This window comes from Rutilus rutilus, assembly GCF_951802725.1.
Source record: "Rutilus rutilus genome assembly, chromosome: 11".
NCBI lineage: Eukaryota > Metazoa > Chordata > Actinopteri > Cypriniformes > Leuciscidae > Rutilus > Rutilus rutilus.
Genome location: NC_140216.1, coordinates 3,501,405 through 3,526,125, shown reverse-complemented (window position 1 = coordinate 3,526,125; position 24,721 = coordinate 3,501,405). Strand labels below are relative to the sequence as shown.

Sequence of the window (24,721 nt, the reverse complement as noted above, 5' to 3'; positions counted from 1 at the left end):
GCATTTGTGTCACGTAGGCAGATCTAATTGCATTTCTTCAGAGCCCCGTCGCACTGTCTGGGTGTTATTTGATGCAACACAGACAGTGAGAGAGAGAGAGTGAGAGAGAGAGAGAGAATGAATGAAGTCACGACGAGCAGAACTTCAGTACCCAGAGTCCTCCAGAGGAGGAGAAAAAAAACCTAGACCCAAGAATCTACGGAGGCCCGGATGCCCCCATCGACAAGGCACGTCTACAGCCCTCTCTGACTAGATTCCTCGGAGTTGGTTTGCAGAGGGCGAGAAACGGCGCAGAACGGCTCATTCCAACATCTCGCGCTCGCTGCACTCCCGGCGCGCTCCTGTGAAAACTGCGGTACTCTCTTACTACAATTTTAGTTTTTAGTTTTTTAAATATCCGACGTGGTGACAAAAACACGCGATTTTTTTTCTTGTTCTCCTCGTTTTTTTCTGTTTTCTTTTTCTTTCTTTCTTTTTTTTTTTTAACCAGATGCTGAAAAGCCTGTTTGGCGTCGCAAGACAGAAGAGCACCGAGATGACTAAAACCCCCGTCATTCATGCATAGTAGTTTTTTTTCACCCCATACAGACAGCCTCTGCTTTTAGGATGTTGCATGTCACGGAACGGTGTGTGCTCGAGTCGCGAGGAGCCTGAGGAGCGCGTGAGGAGCTCGAGCATCACAGCTGCAGCAGCGGAGCTCGTCGCCTCCCGGTGAGTGCGCGCGTCTGGCTTCACACACAACATTTGCATAGTCTTCCCCTGCGCCGCGGCGCATTTCACGAGGGTTTGTGTTTTCTACTGAAGGAATTTTTATTAACCTCATCGCTGCCATTCATTGAGCTCGCGATAGGTCACTCGCATTCAGCGCGCGCGCACACACTCCATATGTACATAGATTACGCTCACCTACGCTCCACATCAGACATATTATTAGCTGCAGGTTGCCAATATTAAATATTTCTGACACGTACATTTTCTGTGCGATAAAATGCGTGGACAATATAAGATATTCGTTGGTGTGTGAAAGAAAATTGACCGTTTGATTACGAATATTGGGGAACGTGTCGCTGTAAATGTTGTGCCCATTGACTGAGGAATACTGATCATAAGTGTGTTGACTGACGGCATGAATGCGCTGGGTGATTATTATGGGGAGACGACAGCCGCGCGCGCCGCCAATGACTGCACTTTTAATTAGTCTGGCTAATTATTCAGCCTACAGTGTTTCATTTAGAAGTGCTTTATTGGCATGATTGCTTTACATATACACTAGCCTATAAAGATGCCAAAGCAGCAGTGACAGAAAAAAATTTCAGTCATGTTAATGAAGTCATGATTTCAATATAGCTACAATATAAACTAATGTTTTTTTATGTAGCATTGGCATTAAGACATGTCAATTAAGAAGTTTTTTTTATTGAACTAATCTCCTGGCCAGTGTGGCCAATGCAGTGGCGCGTTGGCGCAAGTCTTTGGGCTCGCGCTGTGCGCGCGACGGTGACGCGAAGATGTTTATGTTGTGACAGGCGCGATTATTCACGGCGCACGCCAGGAACGCGCGTGTTGTTCTGCCCAAAACACGCACATGGTGGCATTACTGAAACGCGGATATTTCTACTGACAATGGAATTGATTTCTGCATATAGTTTCTATATGTGCATGTTTTTTATATTGGTCAAATAAGAGCTTGCACATCTGTGAGTATGAGGTTGAATAGGGAGTGGGGGCTGTCTGTGCATGTGTCCACCTGTCAGAGAGACTTATAGAGCTGGTCTCCATGGCAACCTTTATTCTGTAAAGGAAGCTTGGTTTCCCACAACAGCTGGAAACCTCTGATTGGCAGAGCTGAGAGACATTGCTGACCTTGGCCACAGCTAGAGTATCTCACACTGCACACACTTAGCAGGAAAACACGGCTTCACTCTCTTCCATCCACTTTCTCATTCCCTGCTGGCTGCTTTTTTGGAGAGATTTTCACCTCTGACCCTGGTTCCCCAGTCTAGGGAGGAAGGGGGAGGCATTGTGTTTCAGGCTGCTAAGTTTATCCGCATCAGTGTGTGTGTGTGTGTGTGGGAGAGAGAGAGACACACACGAAGACACAGAGAACTTGCGAGCAAGGATGATGATGGTGCGAGAGGAGGCGAGAGCGAGTAACTAGGGTTCTGTGTACCTGACTGGTTTCTGTGTCTCTCAGTAATGAGCCAACTCTAACAAGAGACAGAACCAGCTCAATTATTAAAGAGTGAGAACGAACGAACGAAAGAAAGAATGGGAGGGGAGATAAACAAGGGAGAGTGGTGCTGAGAAACACATATACATCACATAAACAACAGCTCATTGATGCTGTGAGAAGCACAGATCACAAACACAACATGAAATGATCCTTGCATTTGCTAGTTTTGAAACTCAAACCCATTTCATGTTAAGCACTTATTAACTAGGGGTTTGAATGAATGATGTACTGTATCACTAACTGGATCGTTATCGTGAGATGTTACCACAAGCCACCTAAAGAAAAATGCAGCAACTTGTGCAGTTTTATATTCATGCCATATACTACATTTAGATCAACTGATACCGTATGTTGCATATGCATTTGTATGCATTCTGCCCTGACATATGTCATTCTCTCTCTCTCTCTCTCTCTCTCTCCATTTCTCCCTCTCTCGACTCTCCCTTTCTCTCTCTCTCTCTCAGGTAACAAACTGCCTGGCTAAAGATTGCCATGGAAACATGCAGTTTGAGAGTGAGATGAGAAATGATTGAGAGAATCAATGTGTAAGGTAAGTGTGGGTTTTCTTTCCATACATCATTTAGGTCACACAGGACAGCCTGTTCAAATATGCTCATTGTTTTCATTTATGTAGCTGAGGTACTTTCTGTTTCTATAACTACACGAAAGAAGGCTCCGATTCACCACACCTTTCTGTGCATGAAGTGAATGAAGCGTGTTCGAGACCTGTGCCAATCATTCTCTTTACATGAACTTTCTTCTTTGTGCTCTTTTTTGGCATGATTATAAGGCACCGTTTTCTTATTCCAAATTTGAAATCACATTCAGTTTCACAATTGTGGATTTTTATTCTATTCAGTTCGTGAAATAAAAAAAAAAAAACATAATAATGATCATTTCATCTAACACTATCCTTTACTATCTGAAATATGGTGATAAGTCTTGCGTCACAGATGCAAAATCTTTCAGTTGTCATTCAAGCTAAGATTTTAGGAGGATGGAGCATAATATGTAGGAGCTCGAATATAAAATATGTGTTCAAATGACATACATATATACAAACTTTTATGTTAGATACAATTAATCGTAATTAATTAATTGCAATAATTTGACACTATTTAAAATTTGAAAAGATTTATATATGTATTCATTCATTTACAAACTTTTATGTTAGGTTTGACAGCAGTATTTTTAAATTATTATTCATAAAGAGTATACACTTTTACATGAGCATCAGGGAACAGGGTCTTACAAATGTATAGGCTGAGTATATCACTGTAGTTCGGATACTTTTTTTAAAAATTCAATCATTTTTGGTGTCTGTGCTTTAATGGCACTTTAAATAGAAGAAATCTCACATTTCCTAATTGTTTTTCAAAATATACATTTCAATGTAATTCAGTCTTGACACATTTATTGTCACTAATGGGTTAAAAGTAAATCACCCGTATTATTAGATATAGGACATGTTGCAGGTGCCGCAGTTTCACTATTAAATGATGATAAATCCTATTATTATCCTATAAATAATCTAAATTCAGCTCAATGGTTCAAAGAACAAAGCAGCCTCAAAGTTATGAGTGTGCAGTGGGCTGAATCCTGAGGAGGACAGGACATTCTTGAGAATCAAATGAATCAGTTCAAGGCTCATGCAGAAAACTGACTCTGAGGGTCCACAGATCCTCAATACTGTCGACTCACTCTGTTCCCCGTTTACTTCGCAGCACTGCATCTTTCTCGTGATTAAATGGCATGGCGCTCTTTTAATGAAATCATAATCTTATTGAATTTACATCAGTGACCTCAGGTTTCCCGCACACGACTGTGGCTGTTGTTGTTGTGTCAGTAAAACTCAGAACACCTGTTTGCCCACCAGGACACACCTGTACCGATACACACTCAATTTGCTGACCGTAATTACATTATGCACACTGAAAATAAATAGAATAGATAGATAGATAGATAGATAGATAGATAGATAGATAGATAGATAGATGGATGGATGGATGGATGGATGGATGGATGGATGGATGGATGGATGGATGGATAGAAGGATAGAAGGATAGAAGGATGGATGGATGGATGGACAGACGGATGGACTGACAGATTATAGATAGATAGATAGATAGATAGATAGATAGATAGATAGATAGATAGATAGATAGATAGATAGATAGATAGATAGATAGATAGATTGATGGCTGAGAGTAACTAAACTAATTTGCGGTAGACGTTTTAAAATTAATAAAAATGCATGACAATGTGTTATAGAAATATGATAAAAATCATTAAAACAGGATATGAATGTGGTCCTGGGTGATTGATCAGATGTCTATCTCTCTATCTCTCCTTTCTCATTCTGTCTAATCTTTCTTTTTCCTATCTCTCCATCTCCTGTCTTTTCCTCACCTTCAGACTCTGTTGCAGACTCTCTCTCTCTCTCTTTCTCTCTCTCCCTCCCCCTGTTTCTCCCTTTCCTGTTCTATCTCTCTCTTGCTCTCTCTCTCTCTCTCTCTCTCTCCTGGAAGTTAATGAGCCCAGCTCCCCCTGGGGAACACACACTTCCTCTGCCAGAGACAGAGGAGAGAGCGAGAGAGATTACACAGTGCAGAGAGAGTGAGCGAGAGAGAGAGAGAGAGAGAGACATAGCAGAAAGTGAGAGATGGTGGGGAAGAGGAGGGGTACTATGGGGAGATAAGGGAGGAAGGAGAAAGAGCGAGCAAGAGAGAGGGAGAAAGAGATAAAGAAACAGAAGAAAGTGAGAGAGTGGGGGGAAGAGGCAGAGGTACTGAAGGCCGATAAGGGGAGAGAGAGAGAGAGAGAGAGAGAGAGAGAGAGAGAGAGAGAGAGAGAGTAGGAGGGAGTGGAATTTTCTGGATATGATGATAGAGGGAGTGTACAGCAGGCAGAAAGATGGATGAGTGCACTACACACTCCCATCCTGAATGAGAAGGAGAGATTTAGACCATGGAAACAGGGATTGAGAGCGAGCGAGAGAGAGAATGAGCTGTGCGGGCTAAAAAGAAACAGATGCTTTTGAATAAAGCCCCTGTGTGCGAGAAAGAGAGAAGTCAAGTCAAGGGAATATCTGCATATGTGCGCACTAGTGTGCGAGACGCAGACGGACAGAACGAGAGAGAGCGCGGATGTCTGTTTTTGAAGCAGGTCTTAACATGCTGTCAGTGTCTAGAGTTGGAATGTGCACAAGGCGGCCATTGTTGTTTAAACAGCCATCCAGCAGCCCTTCTCCTTGGCAACGGTCTCTGCAGTCTCCCACGGCAACAGTGGAACAGGGGTTCTGGGGTGGGGGGGGGGGGGGGAGTCAGGAAGTCAGGGCCGCAGTGGAGAGGCCCCTCTACAAAACACTGGCCTCAAGGTCCAACTCAATATGTGCGAGTGTGTGTGTGTGGTGTACGCCCATATGTCTGTATGTGTAAGGTGTGTGTGTGAGTGTGTGTGTCGGAGTGCGAGAGAGAGCATTAGACACAATCCAGAGATGGATAGGAGGAGACGGGTTAGAGAGGTGCGGGTTTGTGCGCTGAGAGACACACCGGCTGTAAGTATGAGCTGATTGGTTGATGAGCTGTTTACTGAATATCTGACGGAAAGGGGAGATTAGGACATGGATAAACACAACGTGAGAAGCAGATAAATATGTGTTGGATTATGAGGGAGGGAGGGAGGTGTGGACGGAGACAGGTGTGTGTATTAGGGATGAGCGTTAGGAGAGGTCAGGGTTTTGCCCTGCTGGTAGATGTTGTAACTACACTCTGGTTATAAACTGCATCTTTTTTTCATTGACTGCCCGACACATTTTTAATTATAAAATTATAAAATTATTTTTTACTATGTCATAACAATGATATTGAGTAGTTTATGAGTATATGAGTAGAGATGCACGATTCTGGATAAATTGAGAATTTTCCAAAACAGAGATCACAATTCTGAATAGACAACTAAACAAAATAATAACATGTAATTTACTAGAGGTTCTGACAAAATGTTAATTAAAAAAAAAAAAAAAAAAATCTTTAATTCATCTCTTTTTTTTAGCGGTTTGAATCATTGATACATTTATGCGTGAGTCATTGAATCATTCATTCAAAAGATTCATTTAAAACTGCCGATTCATCCAAAACAAAACAAGTGAAGTATTTATGAGTGAGTCATTGAATCATTCATTCAACTCATAAATACTTCACTTGTTTCGATTTGGATGAATCGGCAGTTTAAAATCAATCTTTTGAATGAATGATTCAATGACTCACTCATTTATACTTCACTTGTTTCGTTATTGGATGAATCGGCAGTTTTAAATGAATCTTTTGAATGAATGATTCAATGACAAATACATAGTCACTTGTCGCCACCTACTGGTGTAACGATACAATCGTTATTTGAAGCTCCGTGTTACTTTCTATTTTGATCGCTACTGTAGACATCAGTGTTTATATCCGAACTATAAACTCTTGTTACTTCTGTGACAATATGAATATTTGTAACACAGAAATAATGATACTGTGTGGTTACAAAGAGTGTGAAGCTGTTTCATATCTGTACATGACAACTGCTCTCTCTGGCTCAGAACACAGATCTGAAGGTTCGCTGTGATCGTACTCGTCAAAGGTTTAATAGACAAAGCCGAACTGTCGTCATTTAGGAATGAAGTTGTGTTTGAATCGAGATCGCGATCGTGCAGCTCTAGTACAAAGAGCGTTCGTAGGCTCGTATTACGTCATTACATTCTGCATTATTCATGAGGGGGAACACCCTCCTATCGATTTCCATCCAATCGCTGTTTTGACTGATAGGTGATACTGTAAAACAGCAGAAAATCCTAATATGCACGGGGAAAGCAAACACCACGGTAAATTCAATATTATAAATTGATAATATAGCATAATAAGCAATTTTTAAAAGGCCGGTCATTTTTGACAGGGAACACCAAAGGTGTTACAGGGTTTTTAATCTACTCTAGTGACCCTCAGACATAAATACGCATAAATAAGCTGTTACAGTAGTGCGTCTGATCATGGCACGATGGATTATTCAAGTAAACAAAAGATGATGATGAAAAATGGATATTCAAAGAAGAATGGACAGAAAAGTAACTGCCTTTATTCTCCTTTCTTAAGTGTGTTTTAAACCGATCGGTGACATTTATAGTAGTGAAAAGTATGACGGGCTTTAGAAGATCCTTTAAATATTTGTCATCAGTTTTCATAAGAACATAATTAGCTCTGAAACATTAAAATGCTCGGTTGTTGATATTTGTTAGTACTGTGTAGTCCATCAAAACTTCTTTGATTTGTTCATGATATTCCCTGATGATGTTTGGGAGTGTCCTGAACTCTTTTGTCTGTCTTCATGCTCACATTTTAATGTCCGTTCATCATTTTTAAACACAAGAGTAAGCCATTTTACTGTAAATGTGCAATACTTCAAATTCATTAGCTGTGGAAGAGCAGAAGATTAACAAAGTGCAGTAAACGGTTAGACTGTTTGCGCTACAAACCTGTGATTATGATTAAAAATAATGAGTGTGAGTGTGTTGTAGGTCTGTAGGTTTTCTCTTCCCACTCTCTTCCCTCTTCCCTTTCCACAGCTTTCATACCAATTTCTTGAGCATTTTCCATATCTCAAGTATGAAGGACCAGCGCTCTTCCGATTTACCTGTTTACACCTGGTATAAAAGGGGTGGTTGAATATAATATCACTTTTCTAACTTTAGTTAGTGTGTAATGTTGCTGTTTGAGCATAAACAACATCTGCAAAGTTGCAAAGCTCAAAGTTCAGAGCAAAGGGAGATATTTTCTTTTAAAGAAATTGCTTTTTAAGGACTACAACAAACTGGTAGAGACTATACACGGCATTCCTCCCGGGTTAGTGACATCACCAACCCTAAAATTTACATAAACCCCGCCCCCGGGACACGATTTATAGATTATCAAGACAGAATATGCTAATCAAGGACTAGAAGATAACTACAATGAGCTTCATAAATTCACCAACTAACCATTCAGAAATGTTGTCTACAGAAATGTTGTCACTTCTTGAGTCTCTCCATCTTTCTGACTTCGGTTTGAACATAAAAGGCTAAAAGTTTTTGAAATTTCCAGTGCATGTCTGTGTGAGCTCTTAAAGCTCCGCCCCCTGTGCCGGGAGCAGCAGCTCATTTGCATTTAAAGGAACAGACACAAAAACGGTGCGTTTTTGCTCACCCTCAAAAATTTACAACTTTAACATGCTATATAAAAATATCTGTGGGGTATTTTGAGTTTAAACTTCACATACACACTCTGGGGACATCAGAGACTTATTTTACATCTTGCGAAAAGGGCATTATACCGCCCCTTTAAGATGCGTTTTGGTCGATCGGATCACAAGTGGACGACACTACAGATGTAAACGGGTCTAAAACGTTTTGAGCTTGTCCACTTTCCACCACTTCCAGAGGTAGTCGAAAACACATTCGACCGGATTGCTTTCGTAGTGTAAACTCTCATGTGGTCGAATGTGTTCAAACAGACACAAAAGACCGGCAACCTGACCTAACATTAAACATTATTGGAAGCGCTCTAGCCGGAGGGGATTTAAACTTTGTCAGCTGGAGACCCAAGTTTGGTGTGAAGATGAAAAACATACCAAGCACAGTGTTCTCTCACCATTCCTGATTTCTAACACATACTCACAGCGTTCGGCTGATCTTGTGTCTGTCAGAGCAAAAAATAAAGCTGCTGCTCTCCGTAGGTTTTTCCGTCGTCCCCGGGTCTGTTCATGTGAAAATTGTGTGAGCTTATTTCATCCGTTGGATCAAAAGATCTGAAAAAACATGTACATTTAGACCCTCACCTCGAAGAAATCAGGACAGAAGTGGTTGAAAGTGGACAAAAGAGACGGATTTAAACACCAGGTGTAAATGGGAATGTGTCTCCCTCCTCCACTAGTGATCCGATCCACCAAAACGCATCTTAATACCGTGTAAACAGGGCCTAAAAGACCAAAATACACGTGTACCAAACTCACTCACTCCTGCCTCTCACTTATAGCTGCTGTTCCAGCTGGTGTTGTGGTCATGTGACCAGGCGGAGGGGTGGGAGGTCAGGATGGGGTAGTGAGTCTCTGCTCCTCTTCAAATAACCTACTAGATGAGTGCAGGAAAATAAGGAAAGCGAAAAGTAACAGGAAAAGACAAGGAGTAGAAGTAAGATAGGTGTGTGTGTGTGTGTGTGCTGTGCGTGTGTGTTTTTGGCTGGGCCGAGTGTTGAACGCAGTCTCTGGTGATGAAGATTATAAGGAATTTCCTGCAGCTGGGGACAAGAGAGAGCGTTCGAGTAATAGAAAGTGAAAGAGGGAGCGAGTGAGAAAGGTGGAGAGGGGAGGAGGGAATGAGAGGTTACAGAGAGGGAAAAGGCAGAGACTCGGGAGATATTAAGAATGCAGATGAGAAGGAAGAAGAAGTGAGTTTGAGGCTGAGGAATGATGGAGGCATTGAACGCGAAGAAGGGAAAGCAGAAAGACAGCAGCTCTGTTTCCAGCGAGCGGCCTGGAGGAAGACGGCATGAAACGACAGTTGTGATAGTCTTTTCTTCCCTATTGCATAACCCATAATGGGTGTAAAACAGACAGTTTTTAGTTAACTATTTATTAGCGTCTAATGAATTTTATGTCCATTTTAGTTACTTTTTTAGTAGTATTTTTTAACAATATTGCGATGAGTTCAGTGGAAAATGTGGAAAACTCGTCGAAATTGTTCAAAAATGACATAAAATTCATGCACTTACATTCGGTACCAATTACATTGGTAATGATGCTGAAAATTCAGCTTTGATCACAGGAATAAATTACAGTTTACAATATTGAACAGTTTTTTCAAATTGTGATACAATTTCACAATATTGCTGTAATTTTTACTGTAATTTTGATCAAGTACATTTTTTCACAAAAATATCTTACTGATCCCTGCAACTTTTGACCTGTAGCCTATATTTATGATTAGTAGAGACCTGCGTCGTTCCTCTCAAGCCACTCGTATTAAATTAAATTGTAACGCTATTTGTTTGACACATCGAGTTCCTAACAGTTGATCTTTACAAGTCAATCACTTACAACATGGTTTTCAAATTAGAGCATTGAAAGAAAGATGGGGGAAAAATATTACAAAAATATATTTTTAGGCAAAGTGTGAGATTATTGAAATTCAGAGATTAGTGAAATATGTCTAACACATAATTTTATCACACTTTATGAGTGTCATTCACACCTGTACGTTCTTTTCTTTCTCTTAGTAATACTTCAAAAATCATGTGTTTAATTGTGTGAAAAAAATATTGTTTTATATATATATATATATATATATATATATATATATATATATATATATATATATATATATATATATATATATATATATATATATATATATTATAAAGACAGTGTAAATAGGTCTAGCTGTCTTAATATACAGAGCATTAGGGGATCATCATGTTTTGGGCTCTTTAGCACTAAAAAGTTAGTAAACCCCTGCCTAGTGAGGTTCCAGTTGGGATGCTGACTATGTAGGCAGAGAGGCAGCTGACTAGGTTTGTGTGCTATTGTAACAGAGCTAGTGTGTGTGTGTGATGACAGCTGTGTTTCTGCAGAGTGTCACTGGAGTGTCTCTGTGGATCTTATGACCCACTTCTACCTCTCTCTCTCTCTAACTCTCTCTCTATCTCTCTCTCCCTTCTTTCCATTCCTTCTCTCTCTTTCTCTCCACTCTAAGCTTTCTCCTCCTGTCTTGTTCTAACTTTCTGTCTCTCTGTCTCTCTCTCTCTCTCTCTCTCTCTCTCTCTCTCTCTCTCTCTCTCTGTCACTCGCTCTCACACACTGTCGGGGCTGCTGCCTGTATCTTAGCAACAACTGCACTCTCATTTGAACTCAGTGAGTGCTTTTCCCTAACACACCCACTGACACACAGACACACACTTCTGTAAACACACACACACACACACACACACACACACACACACACACACACACACACACACACACACACACACACACACACACACACACACACACACTCACACCTTATTACTTGTGTAAACAGACACACATCCCAGCACAAACAATAGTGCAAACATACTTGCACATCTCACTAAAAAAAAAAAAAAAAAAAAAAGTTGGATGTGAGATACAGACCAGACAGTGCATGTACAGTACGTGTCCATGAGTCCGTCTCTTTGAAAAAAAGGTTCAGTTGAGTTCAGTATAGAGAGAATCATTTTGAAAGAACCCGTTTATGGCAAAAAGCTTCTAAGGAGAATTGTCTTAAATTATTGCATAATTCTTGCCATGTTTAATAGGTTATTTAAATTTTTCTTGTGATTAAGTATTTTTGCAAGCAGTTTAATTCATAAATTAAACAAAAATTAAAACTTAATCCATACAGATAATAACGGATAATCTGATCCCATGATGGAACCCCTGAAAGGTTCTATGAAGCGCCTGACGGAACCTTTGAGGTTCTAAATAGAACCCTTCCTTCCTTCCAAGAGTCTCTTCCAATCCCTGCGTCATTCAGCTTTTGCTGTATCTGTATGCCATCATCTATTCATTACAGTTCAGATGAGGAAAAAGCACACTTGCACTATATTTAGGGTGTATCTTTGCTTATTTATATGATTTACATGTTGCTTGTTGAGTCTTTATGTCTGATGCATTTTGCTTTCCGGTCGTCATTTAGGCTGTGATGGGTTTCATGACAATTTCATGAGATCTAAAACAAATAACGTTCTGAGCATTCAAATCTTGTTGCAGGATGAGTCAACAGATAATCTTATTTTGTGCCGTGGGATTTGTTTACAGCATGGCTGGTTTTTGGACAGGTGGGCATCAATGTGGATTTTCATGTCTGTCGTTTGGACAGTGAATCCAAAGACAGCTCTGTGATTGGCTAAACGTTAGCAGCTGTTTGGGTCTCCTGGGGAGCATTGCAGCAGTTAAAAGGATTGGAGAAAGAGACAAAACGTGTGTGGAGAATCGAAAGCGCAGTAGTGGAGGGAGGCGAAGAGAGCGGCTGCAGTGAGAGAAGTTAAACGCATTCTCATTCACATACAAAAGAAAGGGTGAAACGGCAGAGAGGTTTTGAGGCATGGATTATCTTCAAATGTAGAGAATATAATTAATAGCTAGTACACAAAGCAAAAACAAATCTGAGATCAAATTGTGTGTAAAGAAGTCACACTGTCCAAAAGCAACATCAGCGGATAATGTTTCACAGTTGCTTTTGTCTCCCTTAAGCTCGTTGTTGACTGAGGATTTGCTGATTATTTGAGTGAAAAGATTGTGATTTATTATTATGCTACTTGTAATAATATTTATAGCCAATCAACAGAAAATAGGGATGCATCGATATTAAAATTATAGCAGATAATATGTTTAATGATCTATTAAATTATAAATGATCACAGTCTTCATAAAACTGAATTGAAAAAGGCATATTCATTTTGAGATTTGATAAGGATTACAATTGAACAGTGTTAAATTATTATTGTTTTAAAATATTGACTTCAAGTGAGCGTTATATGATGGCCAATTTCATATATAAATAATGGAAATTAACATGCACAATTAAATATTCAATATTGTCTGACAGCCGTAAATACCAAATCTCTGTCAATATCCAATATGGTACTATTTTAAAAATGGGACTTTTAATAAATATTGCACTGAAAAAAATTGTGTAGAAATTGCTTGTAAAGTTCACAAAGAATTACAAAGAAATGGCAAAGTAAAGTTACACATTAAATTAAGCATGACATTTTAAAGCAGAAAAACTGATTTAAAAAAAAACTTTCTTTGAATGCATCCCATTAGAAGCAAAATATAAAAAAAATGATATTGCTTCGTGTCCCGTTCACCGTTAACCTGTAAACCGAGCAAACATCAGGATTCCTCGTTTCAGTAATCTAACACACGCCACTAGGTTTAGAAAGAGTGAAAGCCACATTTAATTAGTACACAGAGCAGACCACTGCTAACCTCTCTCTGTCTCTCTCTCTCTCTCTCTTCACACACACTTATTCGCTGACTTAATCCAGCTCACTAGTCTGTCCTGGCAGGCAAATATGTGATGGTGCCAGAACTGTGAGAGAAGAGTAGGAGAAGCTCCAGACATTCAATCTCTCTCTCTTTCTCTCTCTCTCTAACGCTTAGGAGAAGGAATGTGTGTGAATATCTGAGGGACTCGGTGTGCGTGTGTGTGAGTGTGTGTGTGTGTGTGTGTGTGTGTGCGTGACTGTAATTAAAGTGCTGTTCTGCAGTTGTGCTTGTTCCTGTCTTCTGTGAGACTGATGCTTAATTAATGAGCGGTATTAATTAGAGAAAGAGAAGGAGAGAGGGAGGAGGAGACAGAAAGCAAATTTAAAGTGTGAGAGAATTAAAGAGATGCAATTTAAGGGTGAAGTAGCAGATCTAAAAGCTATATTTGTTTATGTGCGAAACCTTGTGTGCGACCCTCGGACAACATCGTCTGGTATCTGTATGCAGATACAAGCCTGAGATTTAAGACGAAAACACACATGCTTGTTAATGTGATTGATTTGCTTCGCTCTATGGACTAGACTTGATTCAAGTAGTTGGAATTACAACTTAAAGGGACAGTTCAACGAATAAGTGAAAATCCTGTCATCGTTCATGTCATTCCAGCGCCATGAGACTTTCATTCATCTTCAAAACGCAAATGAAGATATTTTTATTCCCTCCATTGAAAGTCGTCAAAATGTTCGTATGAATCGAGCATTTAATCTATGCCTTCTGAAGAGACATAATCGCTTTATATGATGAACAGATTTAATTAGGCTTTCTTTTTAAATTAAACCGCCCGATTCATATGGATTTATTTTACAGTCTCTTTCTGAACGTTTTGATCCGTGTGAATCAATGGAAGGACAGAAATCTCTCCGATTTCATTGCAAGTATCTCTCGATTTGTGTTTCGAGGATGAACGAACGTCTTGTGGGATTGGAACCGGTGTCATCGTTCCAGATCTGACATTCTTTCCTCTGCAAAACACAAGAAAATATTTAGAAAAATGTGTGTTTGAACATTGAAAGCCAGTGAAAGAAAGTCATACAAGTTTGGACTGACATGAGGGTGAGTAAATGCACCTTGCATATGCAAATTATTTGTCCAAATAATACACCCAAATAATCTTCCAACGAAATCTTGGCACGGGAACAAATCAAAACATAAAAAGCTGATTAATTAATTAAATTTGAGCATATTAATGTTCATAGTAATTAGTTTGTTCATTGAAGTTATTTAATCGAATCAGTTATTTCAGATTTTTTTTTTTTGGTTTAAGTGAACTCATGTGTGATACATTGCAGGAATGCAATACAAAATAAAATGCAGTATAAAATCCTAATCCTAAAATACTAAATAAACAGAAAGAAAATCACATAACTGAGGAGGTCAGATAGCCAATAGATGCCAAGTCTGACAATCTTCGAAGACACTGATGCTCTTGTTTTTACCTTTCAGTGTGGTGTCAGAAAGATCAAGACCTAGTCAACATCACAAGATGTGATTTCACAACAGAATACTTCAGATATAGAAAAAGCATCTTCAACATGGCACACAGATTAAGTTGTCCTTCAAGCTCAAGCTGCACCATCAATAGCCGTCCCAGTGTAAGTGTGCGTGTTTAAAGAGGAGAGAATAGCAGCTAAAACACACCTGAACATGCCTTAACAGAACTGCTTCTGATGAGCAAGTCAGACCATTTTGGTTCAGCACATCATCGCTGTGTTTACTGACAACAAAATGAAGCTTTCAAAGAGGAGAAGAGTCGAACACAAGAGAGTTCATTGATGTTTTGAACTGTTTTGTTTCCTTTGGCGCTGGATACTCTGAACATGTGCATGGTTTTAAGATGTCAGGCAAAGACTGGCGAGCACTTTAGAAAGAAGTGTCAGAAACTTGGTACCGAGCGAAGGTCATGGGCCTTCAATCGCGCACACACACACACACACACACAATAGTTGTTCTGAAGCAACCAGAAATGTGTTCAGATCTAAATCTCCCAGAAAACCTGAAAACAGCAGACAGTGTTGAAATCTGGGAGATTTAAAGCACAAGAAGATCAGGGCCAAACTGGCAATACAGTCGTGTGGGAAGCTTATCCATGGCTCTGAACACTGGATTGCTGCGATTTTGTTTGTGTCACAGAATATCAAGTGTGCAGGGAAAGTGCTGTTTTGTTTTCTAGGTGGAAGAAATAATGATGTGCATCAAAAGGTGTTTCTAGTGGTGGAATTAAGGATTGTGGAGACTAAGTGCTTTTGTAAATTTTTTTGTGAGTTTGTGTGTCTCTGTATCAGTGTCTTCAAGAATGTGTGGCAGCTTGTTCGGCACCATGTACTGTAGCACATGTTTCTGGTTCGCTTTCTCGCTCTCTTTCGGCACTTTCCTTATCGTTGCCAGTTAGTAATAAAAACCATGTGGAACAGACTGAGAGATGGATAGAAGTGTATTGTGTGTGAGAGAGTCCAGCCGCTGGACTTACTTGCATCACTACAATGTTTATTCCAAATGAAGTGCTATTCTTAAAGGAATTGTTCATCTAAAATGAAAATTTTGTTATAATGTTTTCACCAAGAAAGATATTATGTAGCTTTCAAAGACTTGGAATATAGCACACAAGTGGACTTCTTTTTATATATATATATATATATATACAGCATCTACTTTTATTATGCCAAAGATCTAATTTTGTGTTTCACAGATGGGTTGGAATGACATAGGAGTAAATTATATGACAGCTTTCCTTTTTGTTTGAAATATTCTCGCTTGCATTTGTCTTTTCCCCCTCATTTTTCAGGATGTATTTTTTTTTCTTCCTCAGCCCATTCATATATTCTTTCATCCATCCATCCCTTTCCTGAACTCTCCACATCCCCTGCCTTTCGTCCCTTTGCTGCCCCCTGCTGCCATGTCCCAACTTCGTTGCATTGTTTATTAATTCTAGCCTTTTCTCAGAGGTCATATTTTGTGTGTAGCTCACTATTGTGTTTGGTATTTTTATGTGTATATAGGTTTTTGTTAGTGAGAGTGAATAATATAGTCTTTTATTTAGATATTGCCTTTTAAATGTAACTATATTCCATATTTGTTTACTGGTTTGGTTACAATGTAGACATTTTTGAAAGCTCGTTTTCACATTTAATGTTACTTTATATCAATATACGTGGTAGCTGTCACATATACAAATAATGAGACATGACACATCCGCAATGCAATGGCTGCTTTGGACATTTTTCAACATGTTTTTTTTAGATGATGTTACTAATTCTCTCATTCCTCTTAATTCCTAAATTTTCTAAATCAGACTTTGCACTAAAAAAAATTGAGTGATTGTTTATTATTGCGAGAGATCACAGACAATAAACAGTGTGTGAGCGACAGTTTTTTTTCTTTGCACTAAAAGTTTATTAAATGTGCTTTCAATTGTCAAGCGTAAAGCATGTAAAGCAGTTGCCTATCCACTGAGACATATGTCGTATTGCCATAGTGAGGCCTGCAATCTATTGCATTGGAAAGGAAAACTATGTAACCATGGTTACCGTTCCACTCATATTCAATTGCCATGGTTACAACTGTTCTCTAACTGTATTGCCATAGTGACAAGTGTCCTTTCGCCCACAGGGATAACACAAAGCATGGCCACAGCAGCAGACATGGTAAGAACAACTGCAGTTATTTCAGTAGCATGTTGTACAGCAATTGTTTTCAATTCTCAACTGTATGTCTTTTTTTGTGTGTGTTTTGTAACCTTTTCCCTAGGAAATAACTGCACTCCTGAAAACTGGGACTGTGTGAAGTCTGATGGTCCGATTCATTCTGTCCAACATCGTGAGAGGAAAGAGATCAAACATCTTACCTTCTGAACTGGACCCAGCTTACAGTTAAACCTAACACTGAACCGTCACTGACACACATACATAAATACGGAGATCCTGATCTGCAATTTTGGGGGTAATGAGCCGTCTGTCAGGTCGCCTGCGCTCTGGAGGTGTTCGCTTGACTTGTGAGGCACTGGCTGACAAAGACTGCAGTGATGATGAGGGCCCCTCTCTATGGGAGGGGGATGAAGAGCCTGTGGGCACATCTGTAGGACCAACCGATACCACTCCAGCCAGCTCACTACATTACAGCTTTTATTCACCTCCCTCTTTAGCTAATGGTCTGCGGAACCATGAAGAGCAACTTCAACGTAGGGCAAGGAGACGTCGGCAGACAGAATATGTGGAGCAAGGAATGCACATTCAGCAAAACACACAACCACAGATGCACACACCCCAACACTCACAGTCAAGCACACACATGCAGCCGCATACACACATTCCAATGGATACACATATGTGGATGGACACAAGCATGCTAACACACAAGCGCACACCCACAGACACTGGCTCCTCACTTGTAGAGCAGGACCCCTCCCTTATTCCCGAAGACTTGTCTTTACCTTCAAAGACTGAAACACGTAATGTACAAGTTCAGTCGGCCCCTTTGTTACACACCCCTCCTCCCCCAAAGACTCCTCAGTCACCTCCTCAGTACAACCCTTCCTCGTTACCTAAGGAGGAGACAGAACTTAATTCAACATGTAAGCCAGAAATGGATTGCACTACTGACCCAGACCAAGTTTGTATAACAGGCCAATCCACTGTCGTGACCTCTGTGGAGGCTGAAAGGAAGTACACCCTACGGAGCTCTGGCCGACCACGTTTCCCATGCCACCTTCGAAAATCGTCCCGATTGCGTAGAGCTGCTGAGGAAAATATGTTCAAAAGGGAATTGGACCAACAGGATGAAGAAGAAGAGGAGAATAGAGACTGGAGAACGGAGGAAATAAGGCCGATAGAGGAGCATCCCTCAGAGGTGTGTGCTGCTGCCTCATCATTTGAGGTTTTACCATCGCCAGATATATCAGCAAGTGTTACACCAAATCATAGCTTGAGAACATCAGAAGGAGAGGGCATTGTCACTCACCATGCAGTTCGAGGGAAGCGACAGGGACGTTATTCAGGTGTGAGAAGGATTGTGGTTAAAGTAGCCAGAATACCTGTTCATATGAGCCGACGACAGAAAAGCTACAAGATTTCATCCCTGGAGCCAGTGTGTGCTCCTCTCCATGGAGAAGGGGTCACAACAGGAGAGGGGCCCGAGGGGGGTGTCGGAGGTGAGCCAGGAGCAAATGTTTCCAGAGAGCCAACCGCACTTCTCCGCATGAAAAACAATGGAAAGAGTGTGATGGTAATGTTTCCACCGGGAGAGCTTCCTGTAATCTTGAAGCGACGCAGGGGACGCCCCCCAAAACAGGCATTACCAGGACAGCCTGACATGCATGAGACCAGAGCAGGAGCAGCCAGTGCAGCAGAGCCCAAAAAAATTCGAAGGCGGCGAACAGTAAAGCTACCATCTCCACAGCCCTCATATGTTAACGACACCAATGATGTTAAAATAGAATATGCAGATGTCCTTTCCAAACTGGCCTTCTTGAACAGACAACCTCCCAGCACAGGCCGCTGCTCCCCTCCACGCTGCTGGACCCCAACAGAGCCTGAGACTTTCCACATACCACCAGAAAATCCATCCCTTTCCACTCTTTTGCACCGTCTCACAGGATTTCGCAGAAGAGGTGGCCGTGCAGGCTGTATGGGGAGCAGAGGAGGGGGAGCAGCTGGATCCTCTGATTCTTTTAAGAGGTCATTCAGTGACTTCTTTGAAACAATTGGCAAAAAGCGTAAGGTCCCCGCATCTGAACCAGGAACTCCTCGGAAAAGAGGCAAGGGTGTCGCTGGGGGAATAAGCAGGGCAGCTTTAGGTGACTCTGTACAAGGTGAGAAGGTTAAAAAACGGAGGGCACGAAAGAATGGGGCTTCAAAAAATTGTGCAGGTGCCCAAGAGCATGACTGGCAAAATGAGAACAGTAGTTGGATAGGGAAAGGTGACAGAGACATTCATGAGAAAGCAAGTAGTTATCAGAGTCCTTGCTCCCCTCGTGGAAGTTTTCAAAGCAGTGAGGCTAGTAAGGGTGGGATGTACCACAGCCCCGGTATGAGAGGGGTGTGCAGTGGGGAGGAGTCTCAGGGAATGTTTGCAGGATATTTTCGCTCTCTACTTGATTCTGATGACTCCTCTGACCTGCTAGACATTTCCATGTCCAGCCCTGCTGGACGCCAGGAAGGCCGTAAACTCACCCCTGGATATGAGGGTGGCAGCCCTGGTGCAGCCCATCGTTGGTCTCCTGCCTTCCCTAAAAGAAGTCCTAAAGGAGCAGCCTGTCTTGGGGAAGGGGCGCCATTACCCTCACCCCAAACTCAAGGCAGCTCGGCAACTAAACCCTCATATTCATTCAGTGTCTCACAGACTTCTCCAACTCCATCCTTCCCTAAATCCCCTGCACTCTTGCTTTCCCGTTCACCCAGCTCTCCACATCCCTCTGGAGGTTTTCCTCAATATCCACCTAGTTATAGTGCTGGGGTTCCTCAAGGAGGAAGTATTTACCCCCTCCCTCAACAGCAGCAGCAACAGCAAAGGCCAAGTGACTGTAGCTTTACATATGGTACAAAAACTCCCTCTGTTCCCTCTGCACAGTGTCAGATGAGTTATTCCAACTACCAGGGTTCTGCCAAGCGCAATTATAGTGGATATCCAGGCCCACCCCATTCAAACATACAGCGAGGGGACTCTGGCGCAACCTCACCAGGTGGAAGCTATATGTCAGTGACAAAGTCTAGCCCCTATTCCTTGTCCTCTTCCCCGCCTGAGGGTTGCAGACAGTACACCTCTACAGCTCAGTGGGGATACAGGCAAGGGGGAAATAACTGGGGTAGTGATGCATATGGTACTCAACAGTTTCATGGTTACTCTGATTATGGTGTAGCTGGAACTGGATCAGAATCCAAAGACATTCTGGACATCTCAAACTACACACCCCAAAAAGCCAAACAGCGTCCCTGCCTTGACACACTCTCTGAATCCTCCTCAGACTCTTCTCACACTGGTGGAGGAGGGATGAGTGTTGTGGGTGGACCATTTCGCCCGAGGGATGTTCCTATGCCTGAGGGTCAGTCTAGCCTTTCAAGCCTGGAGAAGCTAATGCTTGACTGGAATGAGAATTCGGCAGGCCCTTCTTACAACTGGAGTCAGAATGTACTATTCCAAGGGGGGGCCAAACCAGGCCGTGGGCGAAGGAAAAAGTCTGAGGCACACAATGAGAAGGAAGCATGCTCTGTTCCCCCAGGTTCACCTGCCAGCCCTCCTATGCAAGGAGGACCAAAACGGAGTGCTACAGGTGGCAGACAGCCCAGGGGAGCAAGAGGCAGGGGAGGATACTCTCCTTGCCAAAGAGATCGTCCCCCACCAAAAACCAAATCTCAAAAGCCTTCAACCCCATCAGGGTCAGGGCACATGAGTTCGGGGGGTCTGTACCAAGAAGCATTGGACTACTACAGTGGAGATAGTAGTAGCCTATCACCTCTCAGCCATGCCCCAGAGTCCTGTGAATACCCCTCTCCATATTCTGTCCACACTTCTACTCCCTCCTCAGATGAGAGATTTGCTCATGTCTTTCCTCCGGACTCTGCCTCTGTGTCCCCCAGTTTATCAAATCAGTCAGATGCCCTAAAGCAGTACCCTAAACCTGGTCCTCCCTCACAGACTTATGGGCATGCTGCCAGGACTTTTAGCCCAACCCTCTCCCCAACCCCTCGGCTCTTGCCGCAGTGTGGTTCTGCCATGAGTCCGCATCGGGTCCCAAAAGAGCAGTTCTCCCAGTATGATTCCCCAAGTTACAGTGGCTCTCCCTGCTGGTATGGGCAAGGAGGAAGTGTCGCTGGCAGCCCCCAAAACTACGAGGAACAGCGACCACCAGCAGTCTCTTTGCCCTCCCACAAACGGGACATGTCATTGATGGTCTCTGGGATGAGAGTTACATCCCATTCATCTTACCCTTCCCCTTTACAAAGAGGTCCTTCCATGTCAACTTGTGTGAGTGGGACTCTGGACTCTTCCCCTCAGCATGATGAGATGGCTTACCATGGTAACTTGGACAACTATGCACCTGTTGGACACCGTTATGCACCCCAAACAGCCCGGGGAGGGGTACTCTGCCAGCTTCTTGACCAGCCGAGCGATGAAGGCTTCACCGTCACCAGCCTGTAGTTGGATTTATCATGCCATCGCTGAAGAGGTACGACATTAATACTGGTAAATAGTTAAGATGATAGCAGTATGAAATTGTTCAAGTAAATGCTTTAATGCTACCACAATCTATATTGTGATACAAGTTTATGTCATTATGTATTGATACTAATCCTCATTTGATTTTTTTTTATCTTTCTTGACAGATGAAATGGACAGTACCCTTTTCATATTTTTAATCTTTTTTAAAGGATAAGCTTTGGAAGACACTTACTGAGTTAGACTGAAGACTTTCAGAGCTATGGACTATATAAAGACTTCTCCAGCAGTGACAATCAAGATCCAAATTCACACACATGGACAGACACAGAAACACGTGCACGAACACAAAACATTCACATACTTGCATATACTTTTCATACGGCGACTTGCAACTGCAAATGCACGCACAAAAAGTCTTGCAAACTAATATTGCTACACAGCTTGGGCTAGGGACTTATTAAGCAAAGAATGGAAACTACTTGTATCACGTTGAAACCAATTTGATGAAATGCAGGGAACAACCTTGTCCCTTTCTTTTACAGTGCAACCGTGCAATTGTGATTCAAACATTCTCACATTTCAGTGATGCCCAAAAACCCAACCAATGTGCGAGACCACACAAAAGGTTTTTGTCTACATCCTGAACTTGCTCCCTTTTTGTCTGTTTCAGTCTCAAAGCCTCCTCTGATTTTGTCTCTGGGGAGATTACTTAATCCTAAAGGTCCACTTCCTTCAGCATCTATGAATGGTGACTGCACAAACTCTGCCCTCGTCTCACTCTTTAAGTTCAACATTTTTAAAACAAAACAAAAACAGCATTTGTACATAAGCTACTCAAAGGGTTCAATCACTTGAGGAGCTCACTGCTATGAAAACCACCAAATCTCCTGCTGAAAGAGATATGGTAAAGCAGCAATGTCATGACAGTGTTGTGGAACTGCTGTAAGAACACATGAGGGAAATACCAGTTTTATGTGGCTTTAAATTGTTCAGCTTGGGTTTGTGCAAGTACAGTTTAAGTAATCTTTTTTATCAGTGGCCTGGTCTGGTTCCACAGGAATGTGTCCAAATTTGATCCCTTCAACCTCTGGATCTGCAGCATGGTCACTTTGTGCCCAACATCCAACTCTCATTTGTGTGTTTTTATCATAACAGGAGGACAGACACCCATGCACTGCCCCTGACAGATGCTGTCCTTGTCAAGATGTTTTGAGGCCAGGGTACTTTCTACCCTGGATGTGATGGCCTGAAGCTCAGGGTGTGGACAATGCATATTCTCCTCCTCTTTTTCTTTCATCCCTTTGTTCGTATTTCTTGTGGTCCGCTGTGTCGTACAGTGATTTTTTGTGATGAAATATTGTATCTGTCTGTTCCATATACTGTATCTGAGGTGAAAATATTTAAATACACATTCTGTTCTGATCATTGTTTAATTTTGTCCTGCCTCTCCTCTGTGGTTGGGGAAATACGATGAAAATGAAATGAGGTCCATTGGTGGCCAAGCAGGAAAATAAAAAATACAATGGATATTAACCTGCAGTTATTATCACCTTTACTAAGGCTTGTCAGATCTCATTCAGATGAGTGTCCAAATACTTTTCCATGATAAAAAGTACATTATAATTAATGCCTTAAATGGTTTGCTATCGATATAATGTATGTATATGTGTGCAGCATGAGAATGATCAAACTGGATGGTTCATTATTATGTTGTAATTCCAAACATTTCTTTCTGAAATGGTATCGAAACAGTTCTTTTTGTGCGAGTGGTTTTGGTGCCTCTTTTGCATTCCGGCCGTGCAGCGCTACTCAGGCATTTGGAACGAGGCAATTGTGCTTTTGTCGACAGACATTCCAACAGGAGCTCAGATGAGTTCAGGTGAGGACATGAACAGATTTTAGAGAAATGAAGCAAATATTATATGGGAATTATGAAATGTATGGAAAGTAAGTAATCTGAGTGAAGGAGACCATGAGAATAGTGTGCATTTTTCATTGATTAGTTTGTATGTGTGTAGTTTTGGAGTGTGTGTGTGTGTGTGTGTGTGTGTGTGTGTGTGTGTGTGTGTGTGTGTGTGTGTGTGTGTGTGGTGTGGGGATGAGAAATGTAATTGCACTGCCCCACTGTGTTGAGAATGTGAAAATATTGGACAATTATGTCAGTTATTTTCAACACACCAACCCAACACATCTAAAGACAAACGCTGAAAGAGCATCTAGCACATAAAAAGACTTAATCTGTTCACTACCCCATTCTCTATTTGAGCTGTTTGATAGTTTTGTTGCCATGCACTGTCTGGCTGCAGTTGTGCACTCCTGTTTCTTGGTTATCGTTTCAATATATATGCATATGCAACACAAATGTTCTTTGCAGCACCTGGAAAATACAATATAACATGCATCAGGTTGACAATTTATTATATATTATTTCATTGTCCATTTGCATTTGTATAAATACAAAAAAAGTTTAAAGTAAGGTAAAATAAAAACTTAATGTTGGCTGTTTGTCATTCTCACATGCAATCAAGCCAACGTCGTCATAAAACATTGCCAATATCAGATATGCATTTACCTTTTAAATTAAATTAATATCCACCCTCTGTGCAAACCAGTGCTTTACCCAATAGATGTTTTTTTTTTTTGTTTTTTTTGTGCAATTATTCTCCCCATATTTTGGACCTAATGGTAATATTTTAAAATAGTTCAGAGGTCACAAACAGATTTTAGAAATGTAAAAATACAACAATAGTGTCATAAAAAAAAAACTGACACTTTATGCTACAAATTTGCAATTTGATTTAATTTTCAGTAGGACTTAACAATCACCACTGAGATTGTCATGCGTGAACAATGTTAATAGGCCCTTAAAAATAAACTCCTGATGCTCAACCAGACGTCCCCTGATTTAGCTCAGCAAGTAGCCCACTTGTAATTGTTCATTAAGAAGCATTTATTGTTTATTAAGGAACTAGCAAAAACAGTAAGAGAAAGTTTTTAATGGGAAAGAGAAAATACTCCTGACTAGCAAGTCAATTTTAACGATTTGTTTGTGTTTTCTGTTGTATACACCATCTCTTCCTCAAATGGACCTTTTGTTGGTAAAGTGGATGTGGCAAAGAACCAGTGGGCCTATTTTCCAGAAATAACAGACTTGATCTGCTTTCGGCTTCCATTCCAGATAGTGTTAGCCTAATTGTTAAATTGAAAGGTAGTGTTTATAAAGATGAGCCGCATCCAAATGTCTACTGAATT

General features: G+C 41.2%; 1 protein-coding gene across 2 annotated transcripts; it reads left to right on the top strand.

The window, feature by feature from the left end:
- The first annotated feature begins 208 nt into the window (after window positions 1-208).
- ahdc1 (AT hook, DNA binding motif, containing 1) lies at window positions 209-23,000 on the top strand. 2 transcript variants are annotated; one of them, XM_084423905.1, is made up of 5 exons: window positions 209-711; window positions 2,698-2,783; window positions 16,925-16,959; window positions 17,063-21,476; window positions 21,634-23,000. In XM_084423905.1, exon 4 carries the CDS (start codon window positions 17,258-17,260, stop codon window positions 21,446-21,448), a length of 4,191 nt encoding a protein of 1,396 aa, XP_084280031.1. In that variant the 5' UTR covers window positions 209-711; window positions 2,698-2,783; window positions 16,925-16,959; window positions 17,063-17,257; the 3' UTR covers window positions 21,449-21,476; window positions 21,634-23,000. The 2 variants fall into 2 exon arrangements, with proteins under 2 accessions (XP_084280031.1, XP_084280032.1); XM_084423906.1 differs by having other exon boundaries at window positions 17,063-21,493; window positions 21,634-22,999.
- Window positions 23,001-24,721: the final 1,721 nt, after the last annotated feature.

Bases quoted from the DNA above. Each gene is read 5' to 3' on its own strand.
- ahdc1 (XM_084423905.1), top strand. From the start codon at position 17,258: ATGAGCCGTCTGTCAGGTCGCCTGCGCTCTGGAGGTGTTCGCTTGACT.